Here is a 17,842-nt window from a genome sequence, read left to right as displayed (position 1 = left end):
TGACTTTGAGCTGAGCTCTAATGGGGGTGATTAATTAAGTGAAGATGAGGGCCAAGAGTGGATGCTGGGAGACCAGTGATTAAAGCCTTAAAACTCAAAGGATCTTTTAGAACCATTCCCAGTCATTAGCATCATTAGCTTTTCTTGAGCTGAGGGAATTAATAAGCATGTTCTCAAGAGAGATAGTTGTCGTTTTCTGAATTTCTCAAAAGCAGACAAGAAAAATATTCACATCTCAAATGTCATAGAAATACCTTCCTTGGAATAATTTGATTGCTTCCACTTATCAGAAGTCAATAGTAACTTAACATTTGCATTATTTTTGCTGTTCTTTGAAGAGTTTTAACACCTCTATGAGTTTAATAGCCCCCAAATCAGTCTTAATACAAGTTTAAGTAGATAAATTATACAAGATTCCAAATATGGGTGTTAACAAAAATACAGCTTTGAATCTCTGGCAAGATCATGTGAAATGCTTGGAGAAAAGTTGGAACAATAGAGCATAAGTCCAGGCATAGTGTTCCAATGCCATCCTCAGTTCTCTTAGAGTTCTTTCTTTTTTTCTTTTTTTCTTTTTTTTGGTGGAGTATCGCTCTGTCACCCAGGCTGGAGTGCAGTGGCGTTATCTTGGCTCACTGCAACCTCCGCCTCCTGGGTTCAAACTATTCTCCTGTCTCAGCCTCCCAAGTAGCTGGGACTACAGGTTCACGCCACCATGCCCAGCTAATTTTTGTATTTTTAGTAGAGATGGGGTTTCACCATGTTGGCAAGGCTGGTCTCGAACTCCTGACCTCAGGTGATCCTCCTGCCTCGACCTCCCAAAGTGCTGGGATTACAGGTGATCCTCCTGCCTCAACCTCCCAAGTGCTGGGATTACGCCAGGCCCTCTTAGAGTTTTAAGCCTTCAAATATGCAGACAGCAACTTAATTTTGTGGTCTCTGATACTGAAAGCCTTTTCTGTTTCTGTGATAATTTCTTGCGTAAAAGAAATTATCAGAGCTTTGTGAAGTCAAAATACATAGGAGGGGGATAAAATCTCATTTTAATTTTTCACTTTTTAAATTATAAGAAAGGATGAGCATTTTCTCCTAAATTTTCAGTCCTTTGATCTTTTTCCCTAAACCATTTGTTTGTGGCCTTTGCTGACTTTTTTTTCTTTTTGATTTTTTTAGGAGCTCTTTGAATCAAACAGAAAATAATTCATCGTGTGGCATATTACAAAACATTTACCCAGTATGCCATTTGTCTTTTGACTTTATGAAGGGGGCAAGTTTTTACTAGTCAGATGTATTAATATTTCCCTTGGTGACTTTTCAATCACAAATTACAAATACAATTGCTCAGGTTTTTTATGGTTCCTTTTTTTTAAGTGATTCAGTCTTTAATCATTTGAATCATTTGGGATTTATTTTGCTATAAGGTATAGATAAACATCTAGCTTAAATTTTTTTCAAATGTTTAGTCTTTAGTCCATTGTATTTATTAGTAATCCAGTGTTTTAGCACTAATTTGAAATGCTATTTTAATCAAAAACAAGAATCTCAAATGCATTGGGATATATTTTGCTCGATTTTAAGCCGACTTTCTGTGTCTAGAAGGCTATATTCCCTTGTCATTTATCTCATTGTTCATAATTCCCTCAGATGTTTAAGAGGAACTTTTAAAAACATTGTCAATTATACAACTTTACAACCAACAATTTGAATTTTGATTTTTTCTCTGTAAAGTTAAGATAATGGAATAACTTTATAATTGTATGGGAGGATTTTCGATGATGTGTATATGCTAAGCATTTAGTCCAATTTCAAGTCAGTTGTCATTGCCTTTTATTCTACAGCCCCTAATGTGTACGTGTACAATAGAAGCTTAGTAAAGCTTTGAGCTTCAAGTTCAGGTGGGCTGGCACCAGGATCTGCGCTCTTCAACATCGTGTTGAATTGCCTCTCAGAGGTAGGAGAGAAATTTGATTTCTCTGGAAAGCTGGAGGGGAATGAGTGTTCTGTGAGGTTTGTTTTTATATTTATTTTTTTAGAATGGAAGAGACCTGAGCGGGTTACTAGGCCTTCTCATTTTCTTCTTTGGGTGTAGATAACTTCAGTGCACCTTTGTAATTAGTCAGCATGAGAGACAGGACTAGCTGGATTTCCTAGGCCAACTAAGAATCCCTAAGCCTAGCTGGGAAGGTGACCGCATCCACCTTTAAACACGGGGCTTGCAACTTAGCTCACACCTGACCAATCAGGTAGGAAAGAGAGCTCACTAAAATGCTAATTAGGCAAAAACAGGAGGTAAAGAAATAGCCAATCATCTATCGCTTGAGAGCACAGTGGGAGGGATAATGATCGGGATATAAACCCAGGCATTCTAGCCAGCAATGGATACCCTCTTGGGTCCCCTCCCATTGTACGGTAGCTCTGTTTTCACTCTATTAAATCTTGCAACTGCACTCTCTTCTGGTCTGTGTTTGTTATGACTTGAGCTGAGCTTTCGCTTGCTGTCCACCACTGCTGTTTGCCGCCGTGGCAGACCTGCCTTTGACTTCCATCCCTTCAGATCTGGCAGGGTGTCCGCTGTGCTCCTAATCCAGTGAGGCGCCCATTGCGGCTCTCGACTGGGCTAAAGGCTCACCATTGTTCCTGCATGGTAAGTGCCTGGGTTCGTCCTAATCGAGCTGAACACTAGTCACTGGGTTCCACGGTTCTCTTCAGTGACCCATGGCTTCTAATAGAGCTATAACACTCACCGCATGGCCCAAGATTCCATTCCTTGGAATCCGTGAGGCCAAGAACCCCAGGTCAGAGAACATGAGGCTTGCCACCATCTTGGAAGTGGCCCACCACCATCTTGGAAGCTCTGGGAGCAAGGACCCCCTGGTAACAAGAACACTGTTTTGAGAAAATCCGTAGAAAAGGAATGAATTCCAAATAGTTTGGGTCTAAAACCTCTAGTTCTCTCTGTCTTCCTAAGAGGCCTTATTCCTAGGGGGCTGGGGACTGGAAACCCAATAGCTGAGGTTAAGTTGATGAATCAATCAGAAAAGGGGTAGAAATCAAGGAATGCTTGGGGAAAAGGATGCAGTTAGAGGGCAAGTGGGGATCCATGGTTTTGGATGTGTAGGAGGTGAGAAGTAAGAGAAGGGACAGTGCTTTCAGACTTGTCAATGACAGCTTTCAGGCTTGGGCCAGCCTCCAGCACAACAGTTCTCACCCTTCAGTGCTCATCAAAAGCGTTATGCAAAGGCAGATGCTCAAATCCCACCCAGGAATACCAGAGCAGGTGCCCTGGGATGAACCCCATGTTTATTTCTGAAAACTGCTTCACATTCTCAAAGAAGCCGAACGCTTTGAACTCTCATATAGTCCACTGAGACCAGATACATCCTCACAAGGGAGAAGGTAGGGTATGTTCGGGACTGCCCTGCTCATCCTATTTTTTACTAAACAAATCTTACAGAGCACCTACTATGTGCCAGGTACTATGCCAGTCCAGAAATAAGATGGTGAGCAAGAAAGACATGGTCTTTGTGTTCAGATGGTATCAAAGAAATAAAGTGCTGTGAGAGAGCAGGAAAGGGGACCTTCTTCAGAGAGGTTGGTCAGGGAGGGCCTTTCTGGAGAGGGGGTACCTAAACCAGCAGGGGGAAAAGGTGCTGGCCATGCAGGGAACTGGGAGTTCTAGGTAAAGGGCCCAGCACAAGGGGCTGACGCAGGCAAGGCAGAGTGTGCTGGGTGAACTCTACTCTACCCTGAAGGAATCACCTCCACTCCTGTTCCCTGTAGGACCAGCTCAGCCCTCGTCTGCCGGGGTTTCTGTTCCTTCTTGCACCCTGTGTGACAGCACTTTTCTCTTCCTCACTGTTTGTCTATAGCCTCCTGCTAGAATATCCATTTACATTGCTATTGCATGCCATATGTGCTGGAATACTGTTCTACATAATTTATTCTACATAAATATTTCTTGGCTGATAAAAAGAAAAACAATTATTCTGTAGAAAGTATGGGACTTCAGGAAAGTCTCTCAGTTCTCTAGGTATCAGTAGACTTATTTATAAAATGACAGAATCGTATTTGTCCTGCAGACTTGGGATAGTTAAAAAAGATAACTTATTAGGGTACCCGGCTGTGGGGGTGGTACACGGTAAGTGTTCAAGACATGTTTGTTGAGGTATGACTAAGTAAGCGAACGTCTCAGTGGTTTGTTACTGAGAAAGTTGGGATATTGTGCAAGATTCTTGAAATTAGGCTGTTTAGGATATTTTATGAAAACTAAAACTAAAGCTGCCTTTAATTCCCTCCGGCTCTGAGAAGTGACTACTCTGAATGTGCTCCAGAATCTATGCTAAACACAGGCAGTGCTGATGTGAAGAGCTGGAGGTCTAAAGTCCAGGGCCCTGGGTTGAGTTCAGATTCCACTCACTACTTAGGAGCTTTGAGTAAAGGCTTTAAGCCTCAACTGCAAAATATGTTTGATAATTTTACCTATAAAATAGAGTTTGACTCTGTGATACTGGGTTAAAATTAGAGATATCAGTATGAGCTCACATCTACATACACACACACAGAGACACACATACAGACACAGAAACAATTGCAGGTATTTGTGTATACACGGGTTGTATACACATATACTTTACTTAGCACTCCACAAAGAAGACCAGGACCTAAGAAGGCCAATAAGCAATGATATCCCAGTAGCAGTGGGCACACCTAGCACCCAGATCTTGGTTTCCAAATACCATTCTCCAATAAAAGGAACCAGGTCTCCTTAGGGACATGCTGATTCAAGGACAGGGGCAGAAGAATATAAGATAACAAGATGAGCCTGGATCATCTGGTAGTACCAGAACATAAACTAGTATGGAAGAAAAAAGAAATAGGACAGAGGCATGTCAAAAGGACACAGGAGCCACCCTAAGCTTCCAATGGTGGCAAAACTGGAAAACTGGAAAAATTTGTGCAATAAAATAGTGTATATTCGAATTATAACTCAAAGTATAAAATATGTATACATGAATCTGTGCTAATATAAATAAATGATTGGCTAATTCAATAAACTAGGGAGGAGAGAGATGTTTTTTACTTAGAAGAATTTCAAAAGATATGTGTAGATATTCCATGTTCTGGGAGCAGGGGCTTGGTCCTCCCTGGCCTCACTGAGTGCAGGCTGGGCTTAGAGACTCACTTCTAAAGAACAGAGTAAAGGAAAAGGGGGAAAATAGTGACTTTGCAGTTGGGAAACCTGTCAAATGACCCTTTCACCGAGTGATGAAGGTTGAGCTCACCAGCAATGCCATGTGGCATCATTTAACCCTAATAGGATGTGATGAAAAGGGTGCTTCGCTTCTGTGGTGTTCTTTCCAAAAACCCCTAACACTGTTGAACCAAGATGAAGGCATCAAACAAATCCCAATTCGAGGAACATTTTACCAACGTACTTAACCTGAAAACTGCCAAGGTCATGAAAAACAAGGAAAGATGAAGACTCTGTCACAGACCAGAGGACACTAAGGAGACATGAAAAAGAAATGCAATGCACGTCCTGGACTAGACCCTGGAACAGAAGAGGACATTAGAGGAGAAATGGGTGTAATCCAAATAAAGTCTGGACTTGATTTGCTACTAAGGTATATACAGTAGTAATATTGACTTCTTTAGTTTTGACTAAGTAATAGTAATATGTTCACATTGTGGGGAATTAAACTTGGGTGAACAGTATACTCTCTTGCAGTATCCTCACAACTTTTTATAAATCTGAAATTATTACCAAAAAACATTTATTAGAAATAACAGAGTTTGGGGGAGACTAGACAATAACACATCTGACAGTGTGCTGTGAGCTCATAGGGCTAAAAACAGCATTATGAGCATCAGGTTCTGTGGATTGTGCAGAATGAAATTTAGTGATTACAGAATCTCAGGAAGTGTCCAATTTCCTGTCTATCTGTGATTCTTTTTCTAAACATTACCACCTGAGACAGTCTACTAAAAGAGATGCCAGGTATTTTATTTGACACCTAGTGTTTAAAAAATAAAAGTGAATTCCTGAGGTCAGCTTGTTTACTGCTTAGGCGAACCAGAATTTGTCATGTGTCACTTTCTCATACAAAGAGTGCAAATTTACTTCTTGCCAAACCCATTTATGTCACTTTCCTGGTAGTTTGGATTCCGGGGAAATACGATTCCCTGTGCATACACACCCTCCCCCACACTCAGCATCAGAGAGCTTTTGGTTCTTGTAGAAATGCAACTCACTGTGGGAAAAGCTGTTTCAAAGTCTGGGTTGCTTTCCTAAGGCAGCAGGTCTCCTTGCCACCCAGCAGTTCAGGAGGCCCCAGGGAAATAAGGAGAACCTCTCTCCACACAGGGCTTACATTCTGAATATGATTCTCTTTTAATGTAGATCAAAGTGGCTGAAGTAAGTCTTGAGTGTGCCTTGGAGATGTTGGTAAATGCAGCATGTTCCTCCAGCACTGCTGTGGTTAGGAAAGGGGTCAGTTCAAAGCTACGAGGTCTGCCTGGAGATCTCAAGGTTCGGGGACCCAAACGGGAGTGGCTTAAAGCTAAGGAGGCTCCATGATGCTTCTGGCTCAAGCAGAGGCTCGTGCAATGTAACATTCTGATCCAAAAAAGAAAGCTTTAAAGAGCCACTGGGTACGAATAAGTTGCATTCGTTTTTCAATTTGTGAGCTGTGGTGTTAGAATCATGGTTTTGGACATGGTGGGAGGGTTGGGGAGGGCTCAAGGGAGAGCCAGTCACGTGCATGCATCCCTGTGCATGTGCGTGCGCGCGTGCGCGCGCGCGCGCACACACACACACACACACACAGACACACACACACCAGCAGCAATCAATGCACTGTTTCATGTGCAAATGAGAGGAGCGGTAAAAATAAACTCCCAAGATATGTAACACAAAACCACCTGGGTGGTCTTTGCAATGAGGCCTGCAACTATTTTTCCTTCCCTTTCCTCCCCATCCCTCTTCTCTTCCTCTTTTTCTCCTCTCTCCTTTTTCTTCTTCTTGTACCAGTGGGACATCATAGATTTTTCTTGCTTTAATTAATTAGGGATGAAGTTTGTCCTTTTTGAGCACACAGTAGATAGTGGTAGGGAGACATGTCCACAGGACTGGCAAGAAGTGGGCCTGGAATTTCAGGTGGGCTGTAGATGATGAATAGGGGTTCACCTTGAGCCCCAAATGCAGTTCCACCTTTAACTTTTGGCCCCACTGAAGCCAGATCTCTGTTGCTCTGCACTGCTTGCTCTGCGCTGTGAGCTCCCTGCTACAGAGGGGCCCATCCATCCTCTCCATCCCTGCAGCATGCATATCACAGGGGAGACTGCTTGCATCACATCATTTATATTGTGCTAGAGTCTGAAATGTGTGAAAAGCCAGACATAGAGGGTGCAGAGTCCTGCTTATGAGGAATTAGCTGGCCCAGGAGCAGTGGTTCCATTCAATGTGACAACACCTATGGAGTCTCAGTGAGGCAGAGAGCACAGTGAATGAGAATTTGGACTTTAAGAAAAACAGACCCTAGATAAATCCTCTTGTGTTCCTCACTAGCTGTATAGCCTGGGAAAATCCCTTAACTTCGCCAAGTCTCAAAATTCCTTAACTGTAAAATAAATATGGACCTAAGAGCACTGTTAAATGAGATCACCCATGTTAAGTGCAGCAGCTGGCAGGCCGTCAATAAATACCGACTTCTGCTATTTTCATTTTTATCCATATACCGAGGAAGTATGTGCCTGGCATGGTGGAGAGAACAAAGACAGACAGGCAAGGTACAGGCCTGCCCGCCCCCATGTGCTTGCATCCTAGTGACGAAATCTATGAAACTAGTATCTTGATATCTGTCTGCCACACCTTCCTCATCTATAAAGGGTGGACAACAATACCTATTCCATAAGATTAAATGCATGGATACACATAAAGCGTTTAGAACAATATTAGCACATTATAAGTGCTCAAACAGTTATTTTACAATGATTATTCAAAGGAGAGTTAACATTTTGTTGGGACAGTTAGGAATTACTTTACAGAGAAGGTGACCATTGACATGAGCTTGAGGGATGGCATGGAGTTGATAAAGGTGGTCTGGGTAGAGGGAATGATGGAGATCCAAGGTGCAGGGTAGGAGGGTTGGGGATGGCTCAAGGGAGAGCCAGTCACTTGCTGCTCTCTGCAGCACAGGATTCACAAACCTAAGAGGGAAAGGCAAGTCTGGAAAGGCTTTTGGAAGGTCCTGAAAAGCTAAGTGAAAATTTGTAGTTAGTTGTGTAGGCAACGTGGAGATCCCAAACTATGTTCAGGATCATAAGTATGCCCTGGGAGAATCAGTGAGGCCTTGACATGAGGAAAGTCAGAATTTCCATCAGGGGTGCAAATGAGAAGCTAGTGGCACTTCACCCGTTCATTGCGTCAATACACATTTCCTTGGTTTGTGTGAGGCACGGTCCTAGACACTGGGTATGCAGTGGTGAACAAGACAGAATTTGTCTTCCTGGAGTTCAGAGGATAGTGGTAGAGACAGGCAGGCAGTCACACAGGACTGTATCTTGTAAAGCGGCAAGTTCAAGAAAGGAATATACAGGAGCTATGATAAGAGGGCTATCTAATAGGACCCACCTCCCTGAAGAAGTGACATGTAAGCTGAGCCATGAACGATGGGGAGGAATAATCCACCAAATGAAAGGACAGAGTGAGAAATTGCTTTCCAGGCGAAGGGTTGGGCTGGGGTAGGAAGGTCATATTTTTCCTACAGCAAGGCATTTGTGGCGTCAATGTGGAAAAAAATGTATTAGAAAGAGGGAAAGAGCAGATTTGGTTGGACTCACTGGGACAGTAGAGCAGGAGCTACATCAAAAGATGATTGGGGGAATTCTACATGAAATGATGCTGTTCACCTAACACGGGATGAAGCTCACAGGTGGAAGAAGCCAGACACAAAGGAGCATATGCCGTGCGAGGCCTTTGATAGGACATTCAAGGATAGAGTTTTCTAAAAATGAACTAGCTGGTAGCGATAGACTTTGGAATAGTGGCTACTCTGGGGACTATTGACTAGGAGAGTCATGAGAATTCCTTCTGGAGGGCTGAACATTATCTACGTCTGCATTTGTGTCTTCACCCGCCCTTAGTAGGTAATGTAAGGTCAGCTGAGAGAAAGGCTGAGAGAGAGAGACCCAAGTTTAGACAAGCCTTTATTTAACTTGCCGGCTGCTCTACTACAGACAGAAGAGGCAGTCTTGAGCTTACAAAATGAGGGGTTTATATGGGGGAGAGAGACCCTGGGGTTGTATGTTGGTTAACTCTGCCACATATCACCTTGTGACGTTTATGGTACTGAAGGATGTAAGTAAAGTTTGTTTATGTTTTTTATGACTTTTTTTTGTGCGACCATCCCCTGTGCAGTCTGGATGGTTTGTGATTGGGGTTTGCTTTATTGCAGCAAGGCCTAATAGGTAAAGTCTGCTGACTTCACCATGGCGCCTAGATAAGGGCTTAAAAATGTAAAAGGCTTGGGGGAAGGGGAGGGGTGGCACAAAGAGGTTTGGGGGGGGGGGGTTGTTGGCAGTACCAAGAAGCTTTTTTGGGGCAGTTTGTCCCTAACAGGTAGGTAATTTCACCTGAGCATTCATACGTGCTATGTAGGAGTGATTTGCAAAATGATAAAAAGGTCTGCTATATACCACTGAAAAATAGATGCTCAAAATGTAATGTTAAGGGAACAAAGTAGGGTATAAAATTGTACATGCATTATCATAACTCTCAAACTCTCAATACAATAAAATTTATTTGAAAAATTAAAAGGAAACACACATGTCGACATGGGTTGTTTCTGGTGGTAGGATTTTAGCTGACTGTTTTAAGAAGACACCCCGGGGGAGTTTCTGAAACATTGACACCACGTTAGAGCTCAACCAGTCTCTGAGTAGAACAACCGGGGTGTGAACCCAGTTCTGTTCTTTCCTCGGGAAGTGACTTTCAGGAAGTCACATAACTTCTCTAACCCTCAGTTTCCTCCACTGTAAAAAGGAGTCGTAATGACACCTCCAACCTAGGCCTGCTTGGGAACAAAACAAGATCAAGTGTGAGCCTCTACACCAGCACTGGGCCCAAAGTGAGTGCCCAGTCAGTGTCAGTTACTACCATTCAGGGGAAGCTCAGAGGCAGAGGAGAGTGAAGCTGTCCACGTGTACACCCATTGTCCCTCTTTTCTGGGTCATCTGCAGAGATGGAGGCTGGAGAGGGGGACCCGAGGCAGAGGGTGAAGGCCTAGAACAGCCATCAGAGGAAAGTGAAGGGGGCTGTCCAGGGAGCAGTCACAGACTGCCCAGCAGCACTGAATGCTAGCTGGGGTAGAAGGTGGCGGTTCCCACGTGAAATCCTCCAATTCCCTTGCAGCCAAAGAGGCAGTTGAAATGTTACAGAGTTAAGAATCAAGAAGGGGGTCAGGGTGAGAAGGCAAGGACATGAAATTTCAGATGTAAACAATAGAGAGTATAAAAATAAAGAATGCCATTTTAAATGGGACAGTTTAAAGTTGAACTTTTTGTGACTATGTGTAGCTGTGGGTGGAATGTATACATGACATTATTATTTAAGGAAATCACAAAACCTGTATCACTTGCATTTCTACACAGAGACCCATTTCTTCCTTGCAATATGAAACAGTAAATATTATGATATTATGGTACAATAGTCACATGCTATTTGAAGACATGAAAAGTTTTTTTTTTTTTTTTTTAATTAAAGTTAACTAACTCTTCTGGGTACCAGTGGAGCCTGCAGCTCCTCAGGTGGAATTAGGGGAAATTTAATTGGCACTTAGAGACAGAGGAAACATGAAATATACACGTTCCTCAGGTATTTGCATCTCTTACTTCCTGCTCAAGGAGACAGGCTTATGTATTTAATACTGTCCATCAGCAAAATCATGGTCATTGGTTAGGCCACAAAGCACTAAAATGAACTTCATTTTAACATGAATAAAAAGGAAGTTACAATTAAAATAGAAACCTGTTGTGTTATATCCAGAAAAACTACAATTCAAGAAAGAAGGCAAAGAATTATTTTTCACAGAGCGCTCCTGAAAATTAATATTCTGTGGACTAACTGGATTCAATATTATCCTCTCATCCAGAGTGTGGGGAGGGAATTGTGTCAACATTTGCAGCCTCCACTCTGCAATCCAATTAAAAGCTACACAAAATGATATAATGCACACAGGGTCCTCTGAACAGCTATCACTGAATAATAATGTTATCAATAATGATTATTTAGCAATCATGTTTATTAACACTTTAAAAACTGCATCAGTTATTGTACTAAGCATTTTTTACATATTAGCTCACCTACTTCCCACAATAAACCAATTTGGGAGGTAGTTTATCATAACCCGTTTTATGAGTAAGAGCAATAAAGCTCAGAGTAGGGTGACCAACTGCCCAGGATTTCCCAGGATGTGGGGCTTTCAGTGCTCATGGCAGGAAAGTCCTGGGCAAACTGGCAGGAGTTGGTCACTCTATGAGAGTGACTTGCTTGATTTTTAAGTGACAGGGATTTAAACCTCTGAGTCTCTTTTATCAGATTTCCTACCTACTGGCAGTCCAGCTCAAAATTACAGTCCACAATGGCTGAACAGCAAAGACATTCTTTCTAGCATGGGAGTAGGGATCTAGGCCAAAATGCAGGAATATTATTTCTTGCGGGGTAATTGAAAATGTCATCTTGTCTCTCCCTGTCCCCAAAACACTGAGCGAGTAAAAGCTAAGCCTCCCTTTCTAACATTTCCAAAGGCCTTGCATGTTCCTGGAAACAGATGTTCAGAGTGATTACACACTCACCTTGGGAAGAGGGTAGAGATGACACAATGGTTGGCCAGTGTTCTGTTTACAAAATTCCAGAGTGTGACATACCACATCAGCATTCATATCTGCGCTAAGCCTGGAGGGAAATGGGGCAAAACAAAGGCTATTCAGATCTCTCAGGCATTAGGAAATAGAAGCTACTGCAAAGAAAGGTAAATCCCCAGAATGGATCCTAATACCCTCAACTTCTTGCAGAGCGGCCTTTGAGCCCAGTCCCGGGGAGCTGCTGGATGGTAATGATTTCCTGCCACGTTGCTCTCTCCTGCATTTAGAATGAGGTCCTAAGGGCGAGGATGGGGCATGCACAGCACTGAGCTGCCAGTCAGCCTCTCACGCGAGCACTGGGATTCTTTTCAGGCAAAGCCACACATAAAATTGGGAAAGGAAAGGTGGGCAGGGATGTAATTTGATGGAAACAATATTTTGAAGTTTGGGCCTTTGAAACATATGGTGACCTTATAGTGAAAAATCATTTACGATATAGCCTTAAACACCTAACCTTATTTTCTTAGGCACAATCCAAATTATCTATTCTATTCCCTTATAAACATATTTCTTTCTTTCTTTTTCTTTTCTTTTTCTTTTTTTTTTTCCTATGGGAAGTCAGAGTTTTGTCAGGCCTCTGAGCCGAAGCTCGGCCATTATAACCCCTGTGACATGCACATATCCGTCCAGATGGCCTGCAGGAGCCAAGGAGTCTGGAGCAGCCAAAGAAAAACCACAAAGAAGTAAAACAGCCAGTTCCTGCCTTAACTGAGTAAAATTACAACATTTTACTATTGTGACTTGTCCCTGCCCTATCTTAGTTGATCAGTCGACTTTGTGACATTCTTCTTCTGGACAATAAGTCTTACGATCTCTCCACCATGTACCTTGCAACCCTCTCCTCTGCTAACAATAGATAACTACCTTTTACTGTAATTTTCCATTACCTACCCAACTCCTATAAAGCAACCCCTTCCCTATCTCCCTTCGCTGACTCTTTTTTTGGACTCAGCCCACTTGCACCCAAGTGAACAAACAGCTTTATTGCTCACACAAAGCCTGTTTGGTGGTCTCTTCACACGGACGTGCTTGACATTATTATTACTCAAATCAGTCTCCCCAATTATTCGGGAACAGAGTTTTTTGTTTGTTTGTTTGTTTTTGTTTTTGTTTTTTTGAGACGGAGTCTTGTTCTGTTGCCCAGGCTGGAGTGCAGTGGAATGATCTCGGCTCACTGCAACCTCTGCCCCCTGGGTTCAAGTGATTTTTCTGCCTCAGCCTCCCCAGCAGCTGGGATTATAGGCACCCACCACTATGCTTGGCTACTTTTTGTATTTTTTAGTAGAGACAGGGTTTCACTGTGTTGGTCAGGCTGGTCTTGAACTCTTGACCTCAGGTAATACACCCACCTCGGCCTCCCAAAGTGCTGGGATTATAGGCGTGAGCCACTGCACCAGGTCGGGCATATTTCTTATTCTTATGGAAGAAAGTACAATGTAACTGACTTGTTTGTTTCCCTAGGGATGCTATAAGGATAGTTCTCTTAAAACATTTAGTTTACATCTAGATTCGATGTATCTGGATTCCATGTTCATTTTTTCTTTCCCACTTCCAAAACTCTTCTTACCGAGAAAAATGAGTATAATTTTTCAAATGACATGAACAAGTATAAACTCTTATTACATTTTACAAGCAAATTATTGATTCAAACCACAAGTCAAACCAAGACAACAAAAACAAAAAAATCCAGCAACAGAGGCTGGTAATACCCAGAGACCAATCTTTGTATTCTGTGTAGGGACAGTGATGGAGTCTAGAAGATACTGTCTTTGGGTTTCTTCCCAGCTCACATGACCACTTCATTGTCTCCCTTTGCCCATGGGTGCGGGCTCCTGGTAACTGTGTTTATATGCCATAGTTCGCAGCCAGTTGATTAGATCTTATTAAACTACTGTTTCAAGAAGGACCAATCTGATTCTTTCAAACATTTGGAATTGGTGTTAAAAATGTTTGGCTTCACCCTGGGCTACTCTCAGAATAAGAGAAGCTAGAGTGAGCTGGGATGGTGCTGTCGTAATTTCCTGGCATGTGGACTGAGTATCTGGAAAGCCCGTCTGCAGGATAGGTTCTGAGGGCAGAACCCAGAGGGCGTGCAGCGAGGAAGCCACAGGAGAGCACACTCCCTGGGTTCCTTTGGTTTACTGGTTCTATTTTCAGTCTCTTTCAGAGGCCTGGGTATTTTCCTGCCCTTTAGTCCCATGATCTGTGTGCCCTATGTTCTTATAATAAATCCACTCCAACCTCTCCCCACCCAACTATTATAACAACTACCTCTACAATCACTGCAATGACTAACACCTCTCTTCTCTCCCTGAGTCTCCTCCTCCTCCCCCTCTTTCCCTTTTATCTTGTGATTGAAAACAGTAACAGCTCACACATGGGCCAACCCTTGAGCACCCCTGGGTTAGCATCGGAGTGCATGGCGCCTTTTAATCCCTGGCCTGAATGTGAGTCACTGAATCCGCTTGCTCCCTGCATTCTCCTCTCTGCTTTCTTTCCCTGATGCCCATTTCACAGACTCAACTGGGTTTGGTCTGCTCCACCAAAGGAATTTTACACCTGGGCATGCAGAATAACAAATGGAATTTAGAATGATAAAAAGCAAAGAAAACAAAACAGAAAAACACTCTTGATTTTCACTTTGTGAGTAAGCAGCAGTTGTAATGGTTGCTAAACATCAAAATATCCTTAAAAATCTCTAAAAATCCTATCTTGGGACCACTACACCTCCAAACACTGGGAGGGGCCTTAAGCATTTATTTCTACTGTGCACCTTCCGGTAGAAAGAACTACCCTGTGTTAATGAAAATGTATCTTAACAAAGCCTGTCACAGAAAGGGGGGGCCACCTTGGAAATCTCCAAATATTTTGAGGATAACCAATATGTGAAAACAGGCTGGAACCATGACCACACAAATTTCATTCCAGCTGAATGCGGCTAATGTGGCTAGTGTGGCTGGCAAGATGGCTTATCACCCTTTTGTGAGCAACTGAGTTAAGAGGGAAATGCAGAGTTCATCATGAAAGTCACCTGCTTAGCCCCAGATCCCTTCAAGGGAAGTCAGGGGGTAAGACTGCAACTAAAAGTATCAAAGACATCATCCTTTTTAAGCAGTGAAGTAGGCTGCTTGTTGCAGATAAAGTCCATTACCAAACTAATGTCTACTAGGGGTCAGTAAATCAGGAGAGGGTGGCTGTTTTCACACATCTGTTCTCAACTGAATTGTTCATTTATTTAACTGATGACTGCTGTCTTTATGGGGGTCTGGTAGTTAGTGGACTCGAGAGTGATAAATAGGGCTCTGGTTAATCTTCGTTTTTAACCTAAGGCCAGTATCCCATCTGTGGCAATCCAGGACTAGCAGAACCAACTCATCATGTGATATACAAGACCTATTCTCTTTTCCCTCCCTAATAGGGCACAACTTCAAGTAAGTGAACTTGAATGTGAGAGTGGAGATGTGGACCACTCAGAGAGTGAGGCTGGCCATCTCTGAGCTGGAGAGTAGAAGAGGGGAACAGGACATGTGGTGTCCCTCTAGGTCCTCTAAGATAGAGATTTATCATCAAAAAGACATAAAGTGACAAGTACTCCTTTGGATAAAAAGAGAAAATGCTGAACCCCATAAATCCACACAAATTTAAAACCACTAGAATGTGCAAGATGCATAAGAAGTGGTAGTATGGCATGCGTACTCTTGCTCAGCCTTGGGACAGAAGGCCTAGACTTCGCCTCATTTGCTGAATCTTTAAGCAGTCTGCAAACTCATAGGAACCATTCCCACCTTTTCTCTTTCCTAGAGCAGCAAATAAAGCGAAGAGAGTCATATTTTTCATTTTTAAAAAGACTTTTTCTTTTGAGCAGTTTTAGGTTTACAGTGAAATTGAGAGGAAAGTACAGAGATATCCCATTGACCTCCTGCCCCCACACATGCATAGGCTCCCCTATTATCATTATCTGCCACTAGTAATTTATTAAAATTGATAAACCCGCATTGACACATTATTATCGTCCAAAGTGTTTAGTTCACCTTAAGGTTCACCCTTGGTGTTGTATACTCTGTGGGTTTGGACAAATGCATAATGACTTGTATTCACCATTATAGTATCATACAGATTAGATTACCACTGCCCTAAAAATGCTCTGTGTTATGCCTATTTGTCTCTCTCTCCATCCTAACCCCTGGTAACCACGGATATCTTTGTAGTCTCCATAGTTTTGCCTTTTCCAGAATGTCATATAGTTGGAATCATACTGTATGTAGCCTTTTCAGATTGGTTTTTCTCACTTAGTAATATGCAACATATTCACATTTCATTGTGTGGTTGTACCACAATTTGTTTATATGATTGGACATTGTGGCTGCTTCCAGTCTTTGATGATTATGAATAATGCTACTATTCTTGTGCCAGTTTTTGTGTGGACATAAGTTTTCAATTCCATTGGGTAAATACCCAGTGGTATGAATCCTGGCTTGTATGGCGAGATTATATTTTGTTTCATAAGAAACTATAATTTTTTTTCAGTTTTTTTTTTATTTTAGCCATTCTATGAACAGTGGTATCTCATTGTTTTAATTTGCAGTCCTCCAACAACATATAATGTTGAGCTTCTTTTCATAAGTTTATTTGTTATCTGTATATCTTTTTAAGTGAGGTGTCATTTAAGGTCTCTAATTTTAGGTTCATTTTTTTAAACTGGGTTGTTTGTTGTTAAGTTTTAAGAGTTTTTTATGTGTCTATTTTGGATAACAGATCTTTATTAAATATATACTTTGCAAATAGTTTCTCTCAGTCTATTTATTTGTATTATGTAAAAAGTTATCACAAAACCCAAGGTCAACTAGATTTTCTCTTACACTTTTAGGAGTTTTGTAGTTTTGTTTTTAAAATTTATGTCTCTGATCCATTTTGAGTTCGTTTTTGTGAAGGATGTAAGGTCTGTGTCTGGATTCATTTTTTTGCATGTAGATGTCCATTTGTGCCAACACCATCTGTTGAAATGACTATCTTTTTAAAAATCATATCGCCTTTGCTCCTTTGTCAAAGGTCAGTTTACTGTATTTATGTGGGTCTATTTCTGGGCTCTCTATTCTGTTCCATTGATTATTTGTCTATTCTTTCACCAATACCCCACTGTCTTGATTACTATAGCTTTGTAGTAATCCTGAGTTCAAGTAGTATCAGTCCTCCAACTTTGTTCTTCTTCTTCAACATTGTGTTGACCATTCTTGATCTTTTGCCTCTCCATATAAACTTTAGAATCAATGTGTCAATATCTATAACATAATTTGCTGGGCTTCAGATTGAGATTGCATTGAATCTACATGTGTTAGGCTGTTTTGCATTGCCATAAACAAATACTTGAGGCTGGGCAATTTATAAAGAAAAGAGGTTTACTTGGCTTACTGTTCTACAGGCTGTACAAGGATGGCTCCAGCATCTCCTTTGAGTGAGGCCTCAGGAAGCTTTCAATCATGGTGGAAGGAAAAAGGTGAGTGGGAAGTATCACATGAAGAATGAAGAGAGCAGGAGTGAGAGAGTGAGGGGGAAAGTACCACACTCTTTTAAACAAACAAATCTCACGTGAACTCAGAGTGCGAACTCGCTCATTACCAAGGGGATGACACTAAACCCTTCATGAGGAATCTGCCCCTATTATCTAATACCTCCTACTAGGCCCTAGCTCCAACATGAGAAGTCACATTTCAACATGAGATATGGAGGGGACAAACATCCAAACAACATCACTACAGATCAAATTCGGAAGAACTGACATCTTGACAATACTGATTCCCTCTATTCATGAACATGGAATGTCTTTTCATTTATCTAGTTATTTATTTCAATAAAATGTTGTAGTTTTCCTCATATAGATCTTGCACGTATTTTGTTAGATTTACACATAAGCATTTTATTT

At 41.8% G+C, this 17,842-nt stretch overlaps 1 protein-coding gene across 2 annotated transcripts in view; it reads right to left on the bottom strand.

Annotated features, from left to right (window-relative positions):
• Positions 1–17,842, bottom strand: part of AOAH (acyloxyacyl hydrolase) — a 210,542-nt gene that overhangs the window by 124,783 nt on the left and 67,917 nt on the right. The window contains exon 4 of one of the 2 annotated variants that reach the window (XM_032758314.2): positions 11,854–11,953. The exons of the other annotated variant lie outside the window; for it this stretch is intronic. Within the exon in view, the coding sequence (XP_032614205.1) occupies positions 11,854–11,953 (100 nt within the window). The remainder of the gene's footprint in view (positions 1–11,853; positions 11,954–17,842) is intronic. 2 annotated transcript variants of the gene reach the window in all.

The sequence above is a fragment of the Hylobates moloch genome, unplaced genomic scaffold (assembly GCF_009828535.3).
Source record: "Hylobates moloch isolate HMO894 unplaced genomic scaffold, HMol_V3 SCAFFOLD_1, whole genome shotgun sequence".
In the NCBI taxonomy this organism is placed as follows: Eukaryota; Metazoa; Chordata; class Mammalia; order Primates; family Hylobatidae; genus Hylobates; species Hylobates moloch.
Note: the sequence above shows the minus strand (reverse complement) of the source record. Positions and strands in the feature narration are given on the sequence as shown.